Consider the following 17,655-nt stretch of genomic DNA (forward strand, 5'->3'; position numbering starts at 1 on the left):
AATGTAAAAAGTAAATATGACTAAACTCACTTGTTTCAGTTACAGTCCTGGATACTTGGATAAAGTAGCGACATGCCGCCATCTTAGTGACTGCAATTCTCCTGTAACCGCAACTTTCAATGTAGAACTACTGAGTTTCTATTCTTAAACGGAACTTTTTTTTTTATTAATATTTTCATATTCTTAAAGATGACATAAATATTTACTAATTCCTTCTTTTTTTTTCGTTCTGAAATTATAAATTTTTTTATTCTACTCAGAGAAAATGATACCTTATATATAAGTTAAAACTTCCTCATTTTTTCTTTTATAACATGCTATTACTTTTTTTTTCTGAAATTTTTGCAATTTTTTGCAGTCGGTTTTTTCATGAGGTTCAAATGTTTCGATACTTTAAAATTAAGTCATGTAATGAAACAGTCAATAATTAGTAAATGGCAGGCTTGTCACCTTGAATAACAAAATAGATGAGTTCTGGTTTGTTCAAAAATTAATAAATATTTCTTATTCTAATTTTGAAAATTCTTGTTCTAATTTTGAATAATATTAAATACAAAAATTTATTTTGCACTGTCACAAAATTTTACTATAATGTATGAGAAATTTAAAATAATAGAAATTAAAGATTTCAAATAGGAATTGGATCATCTCATTAAAATGTAGGAATTTAAATTTATTCATTTGAAAAATATTTAATATGTTACCCTTGTTTATTTTTAATTCTGGTAAAACAAAATACTCAAATATTTAAATGCTATTAAAATCTATTTTTAAAGTTTTCTAACGAAAATATTATTTAAATCAAAAAAATAATATTTGTTATCAATATTAATTTCTTTTGGGTGAACATATTTAATGCAATTGAATTTTTTAAGCGTCTAATTGAAAAAAAAAAGAAACATATTTGCTCTATATAATTAATAAATAATATCTTGTAAAATTTGTAAGAAATAAAAAAATAATTAATTTCAAACTTACCTCACACAATCAGTTGTTTTCATTTGGATTCCTTTTATCTCTGCCAATTCTATGCAGCCATATTTTCTGTCGTTTTTTATTGTGATCTCCAAGAAGTAAATGATATAATTTAAAGCCTAAATTTGACTTATTTGAACACCCAAAAGCGCAACGGCCAGTTACTATAAATGTAAAAGTATGAAATAAAAAAAGCAAAAGAAAAGACGAAAGTGAAAATAACATATCGGGCGCAATGATAATTCGCCGTTCAAACTAATCAACAAAATGGCGACAGTTTGCCCATGTGATCGGAGACAGCCAATCAAAATCGAAAGTGACACAAAGGTCTCAAGGGAAAGAGTGACGCTACTTAATCTGTGTAATCTAGTGCATTAGTTTCAGACACTTGTTAACATACATATTCCAATATTGTTGCTTATCTCACATGTTAGATATTTCTTTCACTATGGTCTCTTAAATAGGAATCGATTACTAAAAAAATAGTATGTGATAAAGCTAAATAAAATGAATTGTTTATCCATTTTGCTAACGAATTGTTTATTTTCATACCAGTAAATCGCTTTTAGCCCAACAATATCTTTGTTTCGATAGCTATTGCACTTGTATAAAACAAATATCCTCGCCAAATAATCTGCGGCCAAAATTCGCTCCATAAAGTCGCCAAATACGTTTAAAGTATACAGTTTGTAGTCACATGCTTAGGGTACCACATGCTGATGATTTTTTAAGATTAAGGGCCATCGCTTCGCTTACATTTCTGTATTGTTACCAACGATGATTTTTTTTAAGGTAAAGTGCATATTACATAAATACAATGCTACCAGTAAATATATTATATTCTAGTTACAAATCTGATCCTCACTCCAATATCTCAAATTTAATCCTGACATATATTGGCATAATATGTTTTGATAGATTGTACTCAGCCAGGTGGAAGTTTATCGCCAAGACAGTGCTTGATAATTATAAATTGTCCCCTCACATGTCATGAAAAAGTTGTTCTATCCAGTGTATATTGAACCTACTAGAAGTGTATTTCGCACACTGTTAGGAGTGGGGGTTATAATTGAATCTATTACTGAGCGCAGTTCACCACTGTCCCATTCATTGTACAATGCGCAAAAAAGAAGAAAAAAAAGGCTGACCCTGAATAACTTTTGATCTAATGATTGGATTTTCACATTTAGGACTTAATCTTAATGCTTCGAGGAAGTGATCTCAAATATGCTAATTAATGAGACTATAAGTGCAGACCATGTTTTTTTAAGTTACGAAATCAGACATAAAAACCTACTTTCTATGAGCAAACATACCTTTTTGTTCGATGGATTCGGGTTTCTGATCCCTAAATCATATGGAATAGCCGCAATCTGGGAAATATGGTTCCAATAGTTTGATCAGGAGCGTTCTCCAAAGTTTGGACTCCCTAATGTTAATTTTATTTTTTGCGTATTTCTTTATATCTCGAGAACTTTTTAAGTGAATTGAAAAAAATTTACAGGCAATTATAAAATTCGATAATTAAATATTGAACTTTTATTAAGGCATTGAAGTCAATGTACTTTCACACATAAAATGAAACCTACATTACTAGCCGCTATCGTTTCGGCATCAGACTAGCTGTATGATATAAATAACAAAATGTTATTTATTATATACGTACGTTATAGTGGAAAGAACAAGTGATTTAATTTACGGAAGTATAGATCTTGTAAGAAAAAGAAAGAAAGAAGCCACAGCAGTAGCTCCAGACATCAAAAATAACATAAATAATCGGTATGGGCATCGAGTCAAACAAATATTGCAAAGTATATGCGGATCAGCGTCAACGTCATTTTCAAAGTTATGAAACAGTTGTTTGATTGTGCATCAAAATAATGTTAATAGTGGCGTACCAGTCGCTTGGTAACTATCAAAAGCAACGCTCAAATGCTTATTAATGGCGGCAAAATTGTTGTCAAATCTCTGTGACGCCATCTGCTTAGCTTAAATGTGATAAAAATCTAATCGTTTTTCAATCACATCGTGTTTTGTCCATATCAAGTGTGTGATCTGCCACCTTTCTAGTACAACAACTTTAATGACCAGTAGTGTATTTTTATATTGTTTAAAAAAATCAGATAAGTAATTTCTAATAGCACTTCTTGAACTTACTTTCTCAGATATATACTTCAACACAAAGTGACAAAATGAAATAGGGCATGGACAAACCGCCATCTGCGCAAAAGTGAGTCGTCGTTTTCGCCTGGAACATTGTTAATTTTTCTTTCATTTGCCACAAAAGACCGCTCCAAGAAACTTGTCACAAAGAATATAAATTCCTTGCTCGAGTTATCGCGGAACAAAGACAACCACCTTCAGAACAAAAGCGCTGCTCCGTTCTTCATGCAGATGACTTCACTTCACTTTTGATTATGATCTGACTTAACTACTCTTAAAGAACTTTTCATATGAATTTAAAAACGAAAACTGACTTTTTTCAATGTAATTTCGATCGCTTTCTAATATACTTGTTGGTCATTTGGGTCAGTAAGGGATGCTCACACGATAAAGAAGGGGAACGTTTTGTATCAGATCTTTTGTTGATTCTTATACAAGGATGTGTTAGCTTTTGTTCGTAAATATGAAGTAATTAGATCGTTTAGTCGCAGAAGAAGTGATTCTTTTATCATTTTGATAATTCACGCTTTCGTTAGTTTCGTGAGGGTCTTGAACTGAAATGAAAAGGACAAAATTCGGGACAAGATAAAGCACCTTCGTTGGTCAACTTGTATATAAGGGCGGACAAGATATTTCGACACCACTGTCTAGCTTGAAAGTGCTTCAGAAAGGTGTTCGAATTAATCTTATAAATTTGGATACAACTAATAGATAAATAGGTATGGTGAAAAATATTTCATTTTAATATTAATATTTATTCATTTTTTGTTTACTATTAGTGATAATTTAATGCTCTCGATCAATATGATGAATACTTAAATTCTTCTAAATATTAATTAACTGTTTTAATAATAACGCACATTTGTCTGCACATTTATTGGCTAACTAACAATTTATCTTGAATTTTAGTAAAAATATTGTATGAGGAAGAAATTATTTCCCTGTTTTAATGCTCATGCACATTCATGCACATTTATTTGTTATCTAATGCACATTTTTTGATAATTCTTAGCATAACTATTGTGTCTGAGGAAGAAAAAAATTATTTCACTGCTCTAATACTATCAATGCAAATTGGTTTGAAATTTATTACCTAATTCTATGTGATTGTTAGCAGAACTAAAAAGTAATTATTTAACTGCTTTTAAATTGTTAACGCACATTTATTGCCCAGCATATTTTTTTTAACAAATGCACATTTTTTGAGTTTATCAGTAACACCATTCTCTAAGGATAAAATTAACTAACTATTTTTGCGCTATAAAATGAGCATTTGGTTGATAATACATATTCGCATATTTTTAGCACATATTTTTGTGCTTTTTAAAATAACTACTATTTTGAGAAGTTAAATATAAATATGTGAAATTACCTTCAACAATCGCAGTTTATAAATTTAAAATAACGACGTAAAGTAAATAAAATATAACAACAGAATATAATAAAATATAATAAAAGAATATAGTACAAGTTAATATAATAATGTAATAAAATACTTAAGATTAAAGTGGAATATATTGTATAATGTACAAAGTACAAATGTATTTTACCTGACTCACTTTAATAAGAATTAATAATGAATAAATTGATCGAATTGGTTGAGTGGATTAAGTATAATTTATAATGGTTTTTATAAAAGAAAAATATTATCAATGATGTTTAGTTCATTGCATATTAGTCCCCTTGTGAAGAATATTGTTGCCATTAACATTTAATTACAATATATCAGTGAGTTTTTATATTTCAATTGACAATTTAAGACAATGTTACCTATTTTTTCTTAATAAAACATCGCAATGTTGTTTTAAATTGTAATTCTTTTTTATTGTTAAAAACTTGTAAAATGAATTTTAATGTGCATTGAGAAAAAAGTGTGGTCAAAACTTTTAGAATATGATAAAATCTACATTGTTTCTCGCTCTATGGGAAACCAAAAAACATGGTAATATTTACCGAAGTGCTTTGCTAATGATTTCAGCGAAACTAACAATAACATACTGTTTTTAATGTGTGTTAAAATTTAATAAATGCAGTAAAATTTGATTTTTTGTCATAATCATTAGAGCATGGCAAAAAAATCGTTTATTCGAATAAATTTACTTTTAAATTTTGTCATTTTTCTAAATGTATGCTAATAAGAACTATAATTTTGAAAACCAGAATTTCTGGTAAACTATTATTATATAAGTTGTTTAAATACCTAATAATTTGGTTTTATTAACAAAAAAATTTTTTTTTACCAGAAATAAACTGCAGTACAAAAATTTTACTAGAATGCTTTTCTTCATGGAAGAATAATGTCTTAAAATCGAATTTTTCTTCCAGATCTCATTCAACCTGAAATTTATAAATTAACAAATTAATTTGCACGAAAAGAAAAATACTAAATAGAAACAAAATTCTCTTAAAATGTTCTTTTATCTAAATCAAACAGGCATTTACTGAGGTCGTAAAATTGCAAATTTTCAGACAAAAAAAAAAAAAAAATGTTAAAAAATTTTAACATTCCAAATAGATTAAATGGATTAATGCAATATCATGCAAATGACTCTGATTTTCCATGAGTATATAATTAATCTTTTAAATTTTAAACTAAAATAACTAGTACTAGATAATTAATGAAACCATTAAAATTATTTTTTAAAATAAAAGTGTTGAAATTAAAATAAATTAATATAATATGTTTTATAAAGAATAAATTTTCCTAATTGCAATAGTGTAATGTTGTAACTCATTGGTATAAACAATATTCAAATTGTGGTTCTTAAACAAGCTCTCCATTTATAAAATAATTTATTCTCAACCCTCCTACAAATACAACTAATGAAACTCAAACTCAATTTAAGTCAACTAAATTCAATTGGGTTTAATTTAATTCAATCCAATTCCATTCATCTCCATTTAGTTCAGTTCTCAATCTAAATAAATTGAATTTTATTCTTACCATTCAATTTCAACTCAATTAAACATATCGCAATTCAACTCGTATAAACTCAAACTATCTCTATACAACTGCATTCAAATCTACTGAGCCTTATTTTTCAATTTTACACAACTCAACTCATTTCAATTCTATCTCGTAAAAATCAACCGAAATCTTTCACAACATTTTAAGTTAAACTAGGATCATTGTGGTAACTTTAAACATTACATTGCATCATTTTTATTGCAATACTTGTGACAACATTTGCTTTATTTCATTGCTAATATTTTTTTTTTAATGGCGGGCACTTGGAACTATTGTCCATTGGCCACAGAAAGTGCCAGAACTGCTAACTCTCTTTTCGTTACCCAGTGGGCACCTGTGGCGAAGCCACTGCGGTGGAGCAGCGTCGCCCACGTCGCACTACCACAACCCGTTTATAGGGCTGGTCACATTCACACACGAAGGAGAAAGGACATAGAACACAGATAGAGAGAAAGAAACATCCATGTCTTGCCCGGGATTCGAACCCAGAACCTTTCTGATGCAAGAACAGTTCCCTGCCCCCTGCACAGGCCGGTCGGCACATTACTAATATTATAACTTACATTGTAAATTTGACCAATACATACACAGCTTATTCATAAAGTATTAAGTGAATGAATTTTTTTTTTTCAGATATGAATTCCACAACTGTATTTAGCCTTGTACTAATCTGTGTCATTGTCCTGACCGATGCTAAACAAAATAATCCCTCTATTAATACTCGCTCAACCACTGCCAACTCTACCAATGTGCGTTCCTCAGCAAGTGACAAGGTAACCGCCAAAGCTGCCAGAAGTGAATTTCCTCACCACGGTTATGAGCATCACTACCCGCATCATTTTGGACACGTAGGTGGTTTTGGACACTACAAAGAATTCGAGCACCTACTCTTACCTCTTCTGATTGTTTTAGGATTGGGTGTCCTTTTTATGCCCATTCTGGGAATGCTAATGACCACTCTTGTGGGCAACGTGCCAGTGACCACATTGGTGTCCGGTCGTAAAAGGAGAGATTTGGGAGTCACTGAAGAAATGGAGCAAACGATTATGGACCTGTGGGGTAAAGTTGAAAAAGCAGTGGCAGCTTTTCAAAAAGACTTATAAAACTCGAATGTATTGATTAAACTCTTTGATAAGGATATTCAAAATTTGACGAATGATATATTTAGGATGTGTACATTTATAATCTAATTCTTATTATAAATATTTATTATTAAAATAAATCTTTAAAGTTCCTCTGCTTTTTACGTTGCGTTACGTCATATCATTAAAATCTAAGCCACTATAAAGATTAAAATTTCATGAACTGCAAAATATTGGAAATTTAAAATAGCTTAAGGAAAAAACTGTTATAGATTGCTGATAATTAAACCACTATAAAAATTATTATTTAATATAAATTATATTTCTATCGAGAGTTAAAAATGAGTCAAAATATTAAATAAATAAATTAAAAAAGTTTCATATTTTACTTACATTTCAATATTAATTGCAGAGATTTTTATTATGCTTATTTTACTGAGTCCAAAATAAATGGTCTATTTGTTATTATTATAACCTTCAAAATGTTATGTACTCCAGCCAATTATATTTTCATAACATCCTAAATATTTGTATAATTCAACCAATTGTACTTTTATAAAATCTGAAATCATTATGTACTCCAGTTAATTAAACTATTATAAAGTTTATCAAAAAGGTTTTGAGTAATTTTCACTCTAAACTAAACTAAAGTATTCAGATAGGGAATTTTTCATATTTATTTTTGTTTATTTTATACATAGTCTTTTTTCTTTGAAATCGTTTAACTTTAAAGTAGTTTAACACAATGCAGTAAATATTTTATATTCAGCATATTATACCCATACAATGAATTATAACATTAATTTTCAGACTATGTATTTGATAAATTCGTTAAACTATTGGTTTAAATAATTAATTATGAGCTGGTCTCAGAATTAATAATTTTAAAAAAATGTGTATATTCGTTTTAGAGTTTGAAAAATGCTCAAAATATATCTTTTTTAACTATTTCTTGATTGCAAATTAATCGTTTCATGCTGGCATGAAATATTTATGCATGAAAGTATAGTTTTCATTCATTTATACAAATGACAGAGAAATAATTTGTTCACATAATTTGTTAAAGTGTATCGTGCTTTTCAGTTGATTCTACAAACCAATTTTGAAAATAGTTGATTATAATGATTTATAACTTTCAAGGGAATATTGTGTTCACGTGCTTCTCGAAATTCCAACAAAAAGTTTAAATAAATGTATCGAATAAATTCTTTAAACACTTTTGTATATATATTCTAGCATGAACTATAATTTGATATTATATTTCTGAACTATGCATTTTTTAATATTCTATAGTTGTATTCTTTATCCATGGTCTTCAAAAACTTTTTTTTTCCTTATTTATTTTCAAAATTTATATATTTTTTTTCATTTGTCAATCAATAATAAATTGTGATAATTATTTTTGCATCGATTATAGTCATTACTGCTCTTTAATACATGAATTTATATCTATCATACTTATTTCGTTATTATAATATTTTAGCCACTTTTCTTTTCTGTTTCCAGTGATTCGTCAATATTTCGTATTGTTATGAATTCTTTTCAAATTAATAGAAGGTCATAAAAATTGTGAAACATACATTTTATGAGATATAGAATTGAGAGACAATAGAATTGTGGAAAATACTTTAAAATTGAAATTTTTTTAGGTGTCATCTTAAAAAAGTTTTCATTCACAATTTTTAGCGCCAATTAGTCAATAACAGTAATGACATTTTATTTTTGAAGTCAATAGTTGAAAATTTTTTAATTTAATTTTGTATTACTTAAAATGTTAATAAAACGCCTTATAACGGAAAGATAAAAAAAAAAAATTTTAAATATCATTATAATTTTTTGTTCATATAATTCTGCGCAATTATAAAAAAAAATTTTTAAAATATCATTATAATTTTTTCTTCATATAATTCAGAACTTAAGATATTAAATACCACCAAATGTAAAAAAAACTTTTTTAGCTTGTAATAAATACTTGAAATGATAATTTACACTTTTCACATGGTACAAAATCTTAAATTTATATCAAACTAATGCTTAAAACATAGGGGCTGTTAAAATTTAAAATTACATCTTCATGTATAATCTCTTCGTGCATATCGTGTTTGACCCTTATTTATATATAAACTTTCTATCCAGGCTCCTTAAAAAATAAAAATAAATAACGTAACAGAACAAAAATAAAAATAACATTTCGCAAACTATCCTCATTTATATTTCATGATAATTTGCTTTTTAACTAATGAAAAATTTTTTTTCATAAAACTATTTATTTTCCTTAAAATACATCCTTTTGAGTAAAAAAACTATTTGATAAAAAAGTGTTAAATTGTTCTTATCAAACTTATTAGTTTTTAAATATTGATCAAAAAATGTAAATTTTTGATTTAATCATTGCTATAAATAATTGTATTGGTAATTTTTTTTAATTTATTTTATTTTATTTTTTTACTAATTATTCTTTTATAAAATATTTTTATGGAAGTATTCTGAGTTTATAATTCGGGTAGAGTTTTAAAAGTATCTCGAATTAAGTTCTATCCTGTTTAACAAATTAAGTTCCTACTTTAGTGAAAAGAAGAGTGTTGCCAAATTATAGACTTAAAATTCGATTCAGTTTTGCTCCAGATGGGTAAAACTAAAAAAAACTTAGTTCTAGTAAAGTAAATAATTTCTATGTGCAATTAAAAAAGTTTTCCAATTTTATTATTTTACTTCAATATCTAACAATATTTAACAGTGTTTATTTTAAACGTAGTATCGTAATATATACATTTAAAAATAATCATGCCAAAGTAAGGATATACTTTTTGAATTAGCTGTATTTTTTATAAAAGATTCAAACTTTTAATGCTAAGAATATAAACACGAATGAGTATAAAAACTTTTCATAAATAATAATGTGAAAACCAAACTAAAATCAATAACAATATTTTATATTTTTAATGGAAGGACCATAACAATATTTTTCACTAATTTCGATAAATATACTATATTGTACTACAGCTGAAATTGTTTCAACAGAAGTTTTTTTTTGCCTTTTAGAATATCTATTTACTTGTTTTTGTAATTATATAAGTTAAGTTCAGTGATTTTATGTAAAATGTACAAATTTGTAACGAAAGATATGTGTATAAAAAGTTTAATATACAAGTAATTTTTTTTAAATAAAGCTGATTTTCTTGCATGCATATTTGTGTACTTATTAAATTGATTTTTTTAATTACAATATTTTTACCTTACCTTAGAAAAAAAGACCAAGGTCAAGAAAACTGAGATGGGCACAGTCGGCCTTGGCCCTCTTAATGGGCAGTCGCGCCACTGAGTTAGTTAAGAAAAAAAGAACATAAAATTCTGTTTAAATTAAAGGAAAATACCTTTTTTTCCTTTTTAGAACATCAGTTCTTTTAAAGCTAGTTAATTAGAATAATTAGAAACAAGATTTCAGTAGATTTACTCCACACTTTAAGTAGACTTTCTTACAAGCTCATTTCAAGCAGACTTTCTAACTGGTTCACTTCCAGTAGACTTTCTGACTGATTAATTTCAAATAGACTTTTTTATTCTTAAATTCAAATAGTCAATGACTTAGTTAATTTCAAATATAATTTTTAATTCCTAAATTCAAATAATCTTTTCGACTGGTTAATTTCAGAAAGACTTTCTAACTGGTTCACTTCCAGTAAACTTTTTAAATAGTTAATTTCAAATAGACTTTCTAATTCGTAAATTCAAATAGTTTTTTTGACTGGTTCATTTCAAGAAGGCTTATTTCAAATAGACATTGTAACAGCGAAACTAGTTAGGTCAAAATAGATACATAAATCAAAATATCCCCATGTATTAATAAAAATGCACATAATATTTTCCCTTTATCATTTTATTTTTAAAAAAACTATATATTTTATTTAGAAAAAAATCTGAACTTTCATTGAAATTTTATCAGATCGGGTGTTAAATTTAATATTATAAGAGCTGGAGGCAGCTGTATAGTACCAACTATAGATCAAAAGAGTTTCGATGGTGGATACTCAAATGACAAATACAAACGGTGCTAGAAAATATGTTTTTGATGCGAAATAAAAAAAAAAAAAAAAAAAAAAAAAAACAGAGCCAATAAAAAAAATCAACAAAACACATAAAAATCAAATATATTAATTTATTAAAATATGAATGATTGTTAAAAAAAGTTATTTCCTTTTAAAAATTATTTTTACTTTTATTTTCGTTAAAGTTGCTTTGAAACAAAGTTTACTTAATTTACAAAGTAACAGAAATTCGTTTAGTAGATTATCTATGTACGTTGTTATACTAAAGCATAATAAAGAGAAAAAATTTTTTTGTTGAAACACTTATATTAATAGAACATACCGAAAATCTCTTAATCTATAATTAAGGATCTTTTAATTTTGCACAAAATATGGTACGTTATAGCAAGAGCTTTAGTTAAGGCGTTGCTCACACAACTGGTTAGAGAGCTGGGGGTAGTGAGCTGAATCCGAAAAACTGAAAAAAACAACTAGCCTGAACATACGCAGTATGATGTACGTAAAATCAGTTGTGGCTAAAAATCCTCACGTCGGAGAGAGAGATACCACATCAGGCGCTGTCCACGTCGTCTGACTGGGGTCAAAATTAGGTGGCATTCCTACTGTGACCGTTCAAAGATAGGTGCTGGATCATGGTTGGGAGACGAGCTATATCATAGTTATATTTTAAATGCAAATCATTTAAATAATATAAATTTGAAAAATAAGTAATATTTTGAAACGAAATTTAACTTATTGCTGAGAGAAAATGCGTGAGTTAAGCTAAGCAACAACTGTAATTTAGGAAACAAAGAGGACAACTATAAAAAATTTGGACAAGTTTCAACCTCCAATGAAACCTACTGGATGATTATTACACTCGCAAACCTGTACTGTGATTTTCTAGATTACGACTGAGTTTTTGCTTTTTCCTAGATTAAATTTTAATTTTCTACCCTCAATATGTATACTTTTTTATTTTAATTTTTGATAAGGAATCTTAAAATACCTATCAAAGGCTACCTTTACGTAACATCCTGTTTACTAAACCAAGGCACGTAATATGCATTAATATCTCCATTATCTACTCGAGATGTTATAAAAATACATTTGTGCTTCAAATACGCATTAAATATTTCTTTAATTTCATTTATTAAATTTTGCTTGCTTCAGTTAAGTTTTCGTAAACTTCAAAAATTCCGTGCATGGAATAATAAATTGATCTACAGAATAAATCAAAAACTTACGTTCAGCGTTTGCCAAATTGGGCTATTTCGTAGTGTTCTGTAATTTTTTTTTCTTCTCAAATTTCGAGTTCATTTAAAATTAGTGTTTTGCACAAAAGATAGAAATAAATCTTTATATCCGCTTTTTTTGCATTCTTGTGCTCAATTTATAAAATTTCGTAAACCTAACTTTGACAAAAAAAAAAAAAAGGCTTAAGTTAATTCTGTACAAACTTCAGTAATTTTCATTTATCCTGAGATTTTGTTCTATAGAAAAACTCAAACTCAAATGACGCTTTCACTTTTAAGATAAATTTAGACAGCATTTTTTACGAAACATCTTCTCTGCATTTTTGCGATAGCCATAAAGCGTTTCTAAAATAACATCAAAAAATCAGATCTTAAAACAAGCTAATTTTTTTTAAAGGTTCAATGCTTGACACCTTTAAAACACTAGTTTTATTTCCAAATTTCAAAGCCATAACAATGCTCTTTAAGTTTTCATTTTTCTATAAAAAGAACAATCCCAAAATAATTGGAACATTCTTAAGACCGGCACACTTTCTCCAAACTGCAATTAAATTCAGAGCGGAGCTACATCAGTAATCAATTCACTTCATTCCTTCTAATCGTTCGGCAAGCAGTCGTTGCCACAATCAAGCTTCAAATATCCATTGAACTCAAGATCAATGTCTTGCATGGAATGTCTCAACCTTGCTACTTGAACTCAATCAGAAGTGGGTTAGCGCTAAAATCTTCAATTAAATTTGCAGAACTTGGTTTGTTTTTTTACATGTGAAGATAGAATGGCCCTGGAAAAATATCTGGAGGGATATTTGAATCGAGGTCTGAGGATGTTTCTTCAGTTCCGCATTATATAAAGTGTTGCGGTCAACCCTTCTTTGGGTCAGGGTGTCACAGCACTCGCAGGTGCATTTTTAGACGATTCCAGTTGCCAAGTGCGAAATTTTACTTTCATACCGGATTTAACCTGGACTTTCTTTTTCATTGTTCACGGCATTGTGTGCTGGCTATCTAATGAAAGTGAGATTACTTTTTGAAAGATTGGCAGAGTAGAGAGATTAAAAGATTTAAATCGCTTTGAGTGATATTTCATCTTTGACGTGGGACGAAATTGTTTTACTGAAAAGGGTGAGTAATGTTGTTGAAAATAACATTAATTTAAAATTCCTTCTTTTAGAATAATGAATTACCTTTTTAATGACATGGAAATAAATTAAGAGCTATCTGCCCGTGTTATTTTGGATATCTGGTGAAAGTTTTGACTTGAGTTTCTATACTCTCGCTATCTGAAATTTGAAGGGATGCTAAAAAAAATTCTAGATAGGGAGTTTTCGTGATAACAAGTTCGGATCTAAATATGTTTTAAAAAGAAGAAAAATATATTTTAAAATATTTCTCTAAAAAATAGAGTTATGATGCATGAAAATAAATGATAATAAATGTGTTTGTATTGATAGTTGACTATAAGTTTAAATACAACAATGATAATTTTATTTTTAAAAGTAAGATTAAAATAATTATGTATTATTAAATGGAAAAGAATTGGTTTAAAATAAATTTACATTGGGATTTTATGGAGAAAATTCATTTTTTATTTCGAAATAAAATTCGACGTAACAAGGTTTTGAGAAGACACAGGAATTCAAATTAATATTAGGAGGATACATAATGCTAAGGGGAAAAATATTTTTTTGACGTAGCAAGGATTTTGAGGCATCGAAGTTCAAAATATCGATAGTGTTGATAATTTCTTAGAAAAATACAAAAAAAATCAGTACGAGAAAATAATTATATTGCTTGATTTTTATAACTGTCCAAATTTTCTGCTACATTGTTAAAAAGTAAACAGATTAAAGTTCAGCTATTATTTTTAACAACAAATAAAATACTTTTATGATTCCGAAATAGAAATTGTCATAAGTGGTAAATATTGGTAATTATGGGAAATTTTGAAATTTTTCATTAGTATTTATTAATGAAACTAATGTCGACTGTAATCTCATTTTTTTATAAAAAAAATTATTTTGATGAAATGAAACAACTATACTAAACAAAGGATATTTAAAAATTTAATAATATTCTATAAAAAAAAAACTTGATATTAATTAGTTTAAGAAGATAAAATTTTCGAAAAATAAAGGCTTTTTGTTATTTCCTGGCACAATTTGAGTATATTTCTTGATTACTTTAACCTCATACAAATTTAAAAAATGCATTAAAATACTTTTGAAATGAACAATGAAGGGTTTAAGCCCTCAAAAATTTTAACTTAGGATTTTTGTTTTGAAAAAGAATGGTAAAAAGAAAGAAAAATACACAATAACTTTTTAACTTAATCACTTCATAATTATAAACCTTTTAGAAGCTTTCTCTTTTTTAAAATATATATATATGCAGATTACTTTGCTTTCCTATTAGAAACAGAGTTTATCGGTTTTGAAAATATGAGGTTGCAATGAATTTTCAATAGTTTTTTATGTAAATGAGAGAAACTTTAAAAATAAATACATTAAATCTAAGAAAAACTAGGAAAACTTTTTCTATACCTTGTTATTTTACATTATTAGAATTTTCCTTCAAAAATTATTATAAAAAAACCGGGAGCAGCCCGTCTATCCTATAAACCATTAGGCTTAGGGTTAGGAAGATTTTTTACCTTTACGGTTTTGAAACCGTTTACAACTAGTACGATAAAAAATCATGAATACAAAATTACACGGTCATTTATAACTAGCATGGTTTCAAAACTGTAAAAAAAGAAATTTAACTGGACATTGTAAACAGTTCAGTAACTTTATGGTGCTGCCATCTGTGCATGAACAAAAATATCGTATTTTAATGGCCCAGGGTCTCAAATTATTGAGTACGGGGCACTGGAAACTTTTCATGAGTTGAAGGGAATGGAGAAAATTTTGTGTTGTCAACCCTGGTCTCGAACCCCCGTTCTGGTCAGTCATAAGATTGACAGCCCTCTCGCCTATGATATGTACCCAGCTGTGGCTTAATTAGGTTGAACTAGTTGCTGCTCTAAAATTCTGGTTGTTTAACCGTATTAGATGAAAGCAGTTAATAAATGGGTTTTTATTACAATTAAGAGTTTGAATATCTTATTTACGGTCATTTAACTGTTTTGTATGAATATGGTAAAATAACAATTAAATAAATTATTATTTAAAAATTTTTTCCGAGAATTTTCTAACAAGCATTTGTATACAAAACTCAACATAATTATGTGGGGAAATTAAGAATATCTCCCTATTGTAAATTCAGATATAAGTAACGTGCTTCCAGTTATTTTTACTTACGTCACTAAAAAAATTAAAAATATCACTTAATTTGATTATACTGGAGGACAAAAAAAAAAGAAAAAAATTGCCTTGAACTAGTTTTGTTTTATTGATCGAGCTTTTACAGACTAAGTGCCGATCTCAAAGGTTTGAAGAATAAACCTCATATGTGCTAATTAAATGGTGATATCTATTAAGTTACGAATTATTAGAAGTATAAGTTACAACATTCAACACAAAAATATACTTTGTCTGAATAAACACATTCTCTTTTCCAATTATTTAAATTTTTAACCCTCTAAATATAGTAATACAGTAGATGTGGCCGTAATTTGGAGAACATGGTTCCAACTGTTTAGTCAAGAGAGTGGTTTAACGTTAAAGCCCCTTATTTTGATTTCGCTCTATAGGCATTTTGAAATATCTCTGGTACAAATTAACTTATCAAAAACTTTTTGTATGCAATTACAAAATCTGTTTGCCCAAAGGTGGTTTCATGCAAAATAAAATATCAAGACTATCCCCCATATTTTGATGATCAAAAAATTAAAAAGTAGGAGTGTTTATAGAGAGAATTTACATTTTTGCGTTCGATTTCGTAACTTAAAAATAATAGTTAGCTCTAATCAATTAGCTACCAGTAACAAATAATACCAAACACTTCGATTTTGAGCCGTTTTGACAATTTTTGTTGGTTTTAATTACTCTGGAAAAATTCCGGATTAAATTATGGTATAAAGCACCTGCATTCATAAAAACCATTTTACTGTAAAATTCATTTTTACCGTAAAATATTACACCGGATTTTTGCAGTAGTATTTATTTTATTAGAATGATTTAGTAATTTTATGGTAAGTAATGCTACAAAAATTACGGTATATCAGTTTTTTTGCTTCATAACATGTTCCAGTAAAAATAGATTTTTTGGTAAAAAGTAGAGTTCTGGTACTTTTCACGGCAATTTTAACCAGAACTTTCTACAGTGCACACAGATTTTAAAAAGCTGTCGTTGGCAAGTTTAAAGAATTGTTAAAAATGTGGAGTTTATCAGTACAAAACGAAATTGATACTGTTAAAAATTCTAGGTGATCTAACTAAAAATTGCCTTAAATTAAATGTGGTGTAGTTAAAAACAAGAAGAAGCAAAAAAAAAAAAGTCAAACGTTAAAAGTGAAAAAAATTGGAAAAAAAAATACTAGGAAAATCAGGGAAAATTCATTTTCAGATAGTAAGACTAGAGTTTATCGAAAAAAGCAAGAACCCTGAATGATGGATAAAGTTGAATCGCAAGCATTAACTAATACAAATTTTAGAGATAATTTCAAAAAATTTGGTTATTGCTGTTTAGAGGAAAACATTTGAAACTACCTATTCAGGTAGTTTCAAATTTTTTCCTATGTTCAATACTAGCCTTATTGCAATCTATATTAGTTTGTAAAAGTAATGATACGCATTAGTTATTTTACTTACAATTGGTAAAATAATTAAACACTATATAGAACAAGCATATAAGACAAGCTTATAGATCTTATCATTGTATGTATTGTTGGTATAGAAAATAATTCTGGCATTATATATTCTGCGAAGCATTTTTAGGCAATGTCGAAAATATGAGAATTATATAATTTGCAGGTCCCTGTATAAAATTACAAATAACCTTTAGGCAAACTATAAATATGAGTATCATGGAGTAAGAAATATATTATTATTTCTTCACTTTCCTTTATTTAAGAAAAAACACATGACTGAAGTCTTCTTCAAATTAAAATTACATTTTCTTTATTTAATAAATCAATTATTTTATAGAGCGCAAGTTTTACCTTAACTGACTTATTTGGATACTATTAATAATATTTGTTTAGTAAAAGCATCAGTATAAAGATATACCAAGCAATGAAAATTTTC

The 17,655-nt window shown here is 27.7% G+C and overlaps 1 protein-coding gene across 1 annotated transcript; it reads left to right on the forward strand.

The window, feature by feature from the left end:
• Positions 1-3,262: 3,262 nt before the first annotated feature.
• LOC147806490 (uncharacterized) lies at positions 3,263-7,474 on the forward strand. Its single transcript, XM_087149451.1, has 2 exons — positions 3,263-3,857; positions 6,740-7,474. The coding sequence occupies exon 2, from the start codon at positions 6,742-6,744 to the stop codon at positions 7,207-7,209; it is 468 nt and encodes a 155-aa protein (XP_087005577.1). The 5' UTR covers positions 3,263-3,857; positions 6,740-6,741; the 3' UTR covers positions 7,210-7,474.
• The last annotated feature ends 10,181 nt before the right edge of the window (positions 7,475-17,655 follow it).

Source organism: Parasteatoda tepidariorum, chromosome 8 (assembly GCF_982258835.1).
Source record: "Parasteatoda tepidariorum strain Cologne lab strain chromosome 8, Ptep-v5.0, whole genome shotgun sequence".
In the NCBI taxonomy this organism is placed as follows: domain Eukaryota; kingdom Metazoa; phylum Arthropoda; class Arachnida; order Araneae; family Theridiidae; genus Parasteatoda; species Parasteatoda tepidariorum.

Bases quoted from the DNA above. Each gene is read 5' to 3' on its own strand.
- LOC147806490 (XM_087149451.1), top strand. From the start codon at position 6,742: ATGAATTCCACAACTGTATTTAGCCTTGTACTAATCTGTGTCATTGTC.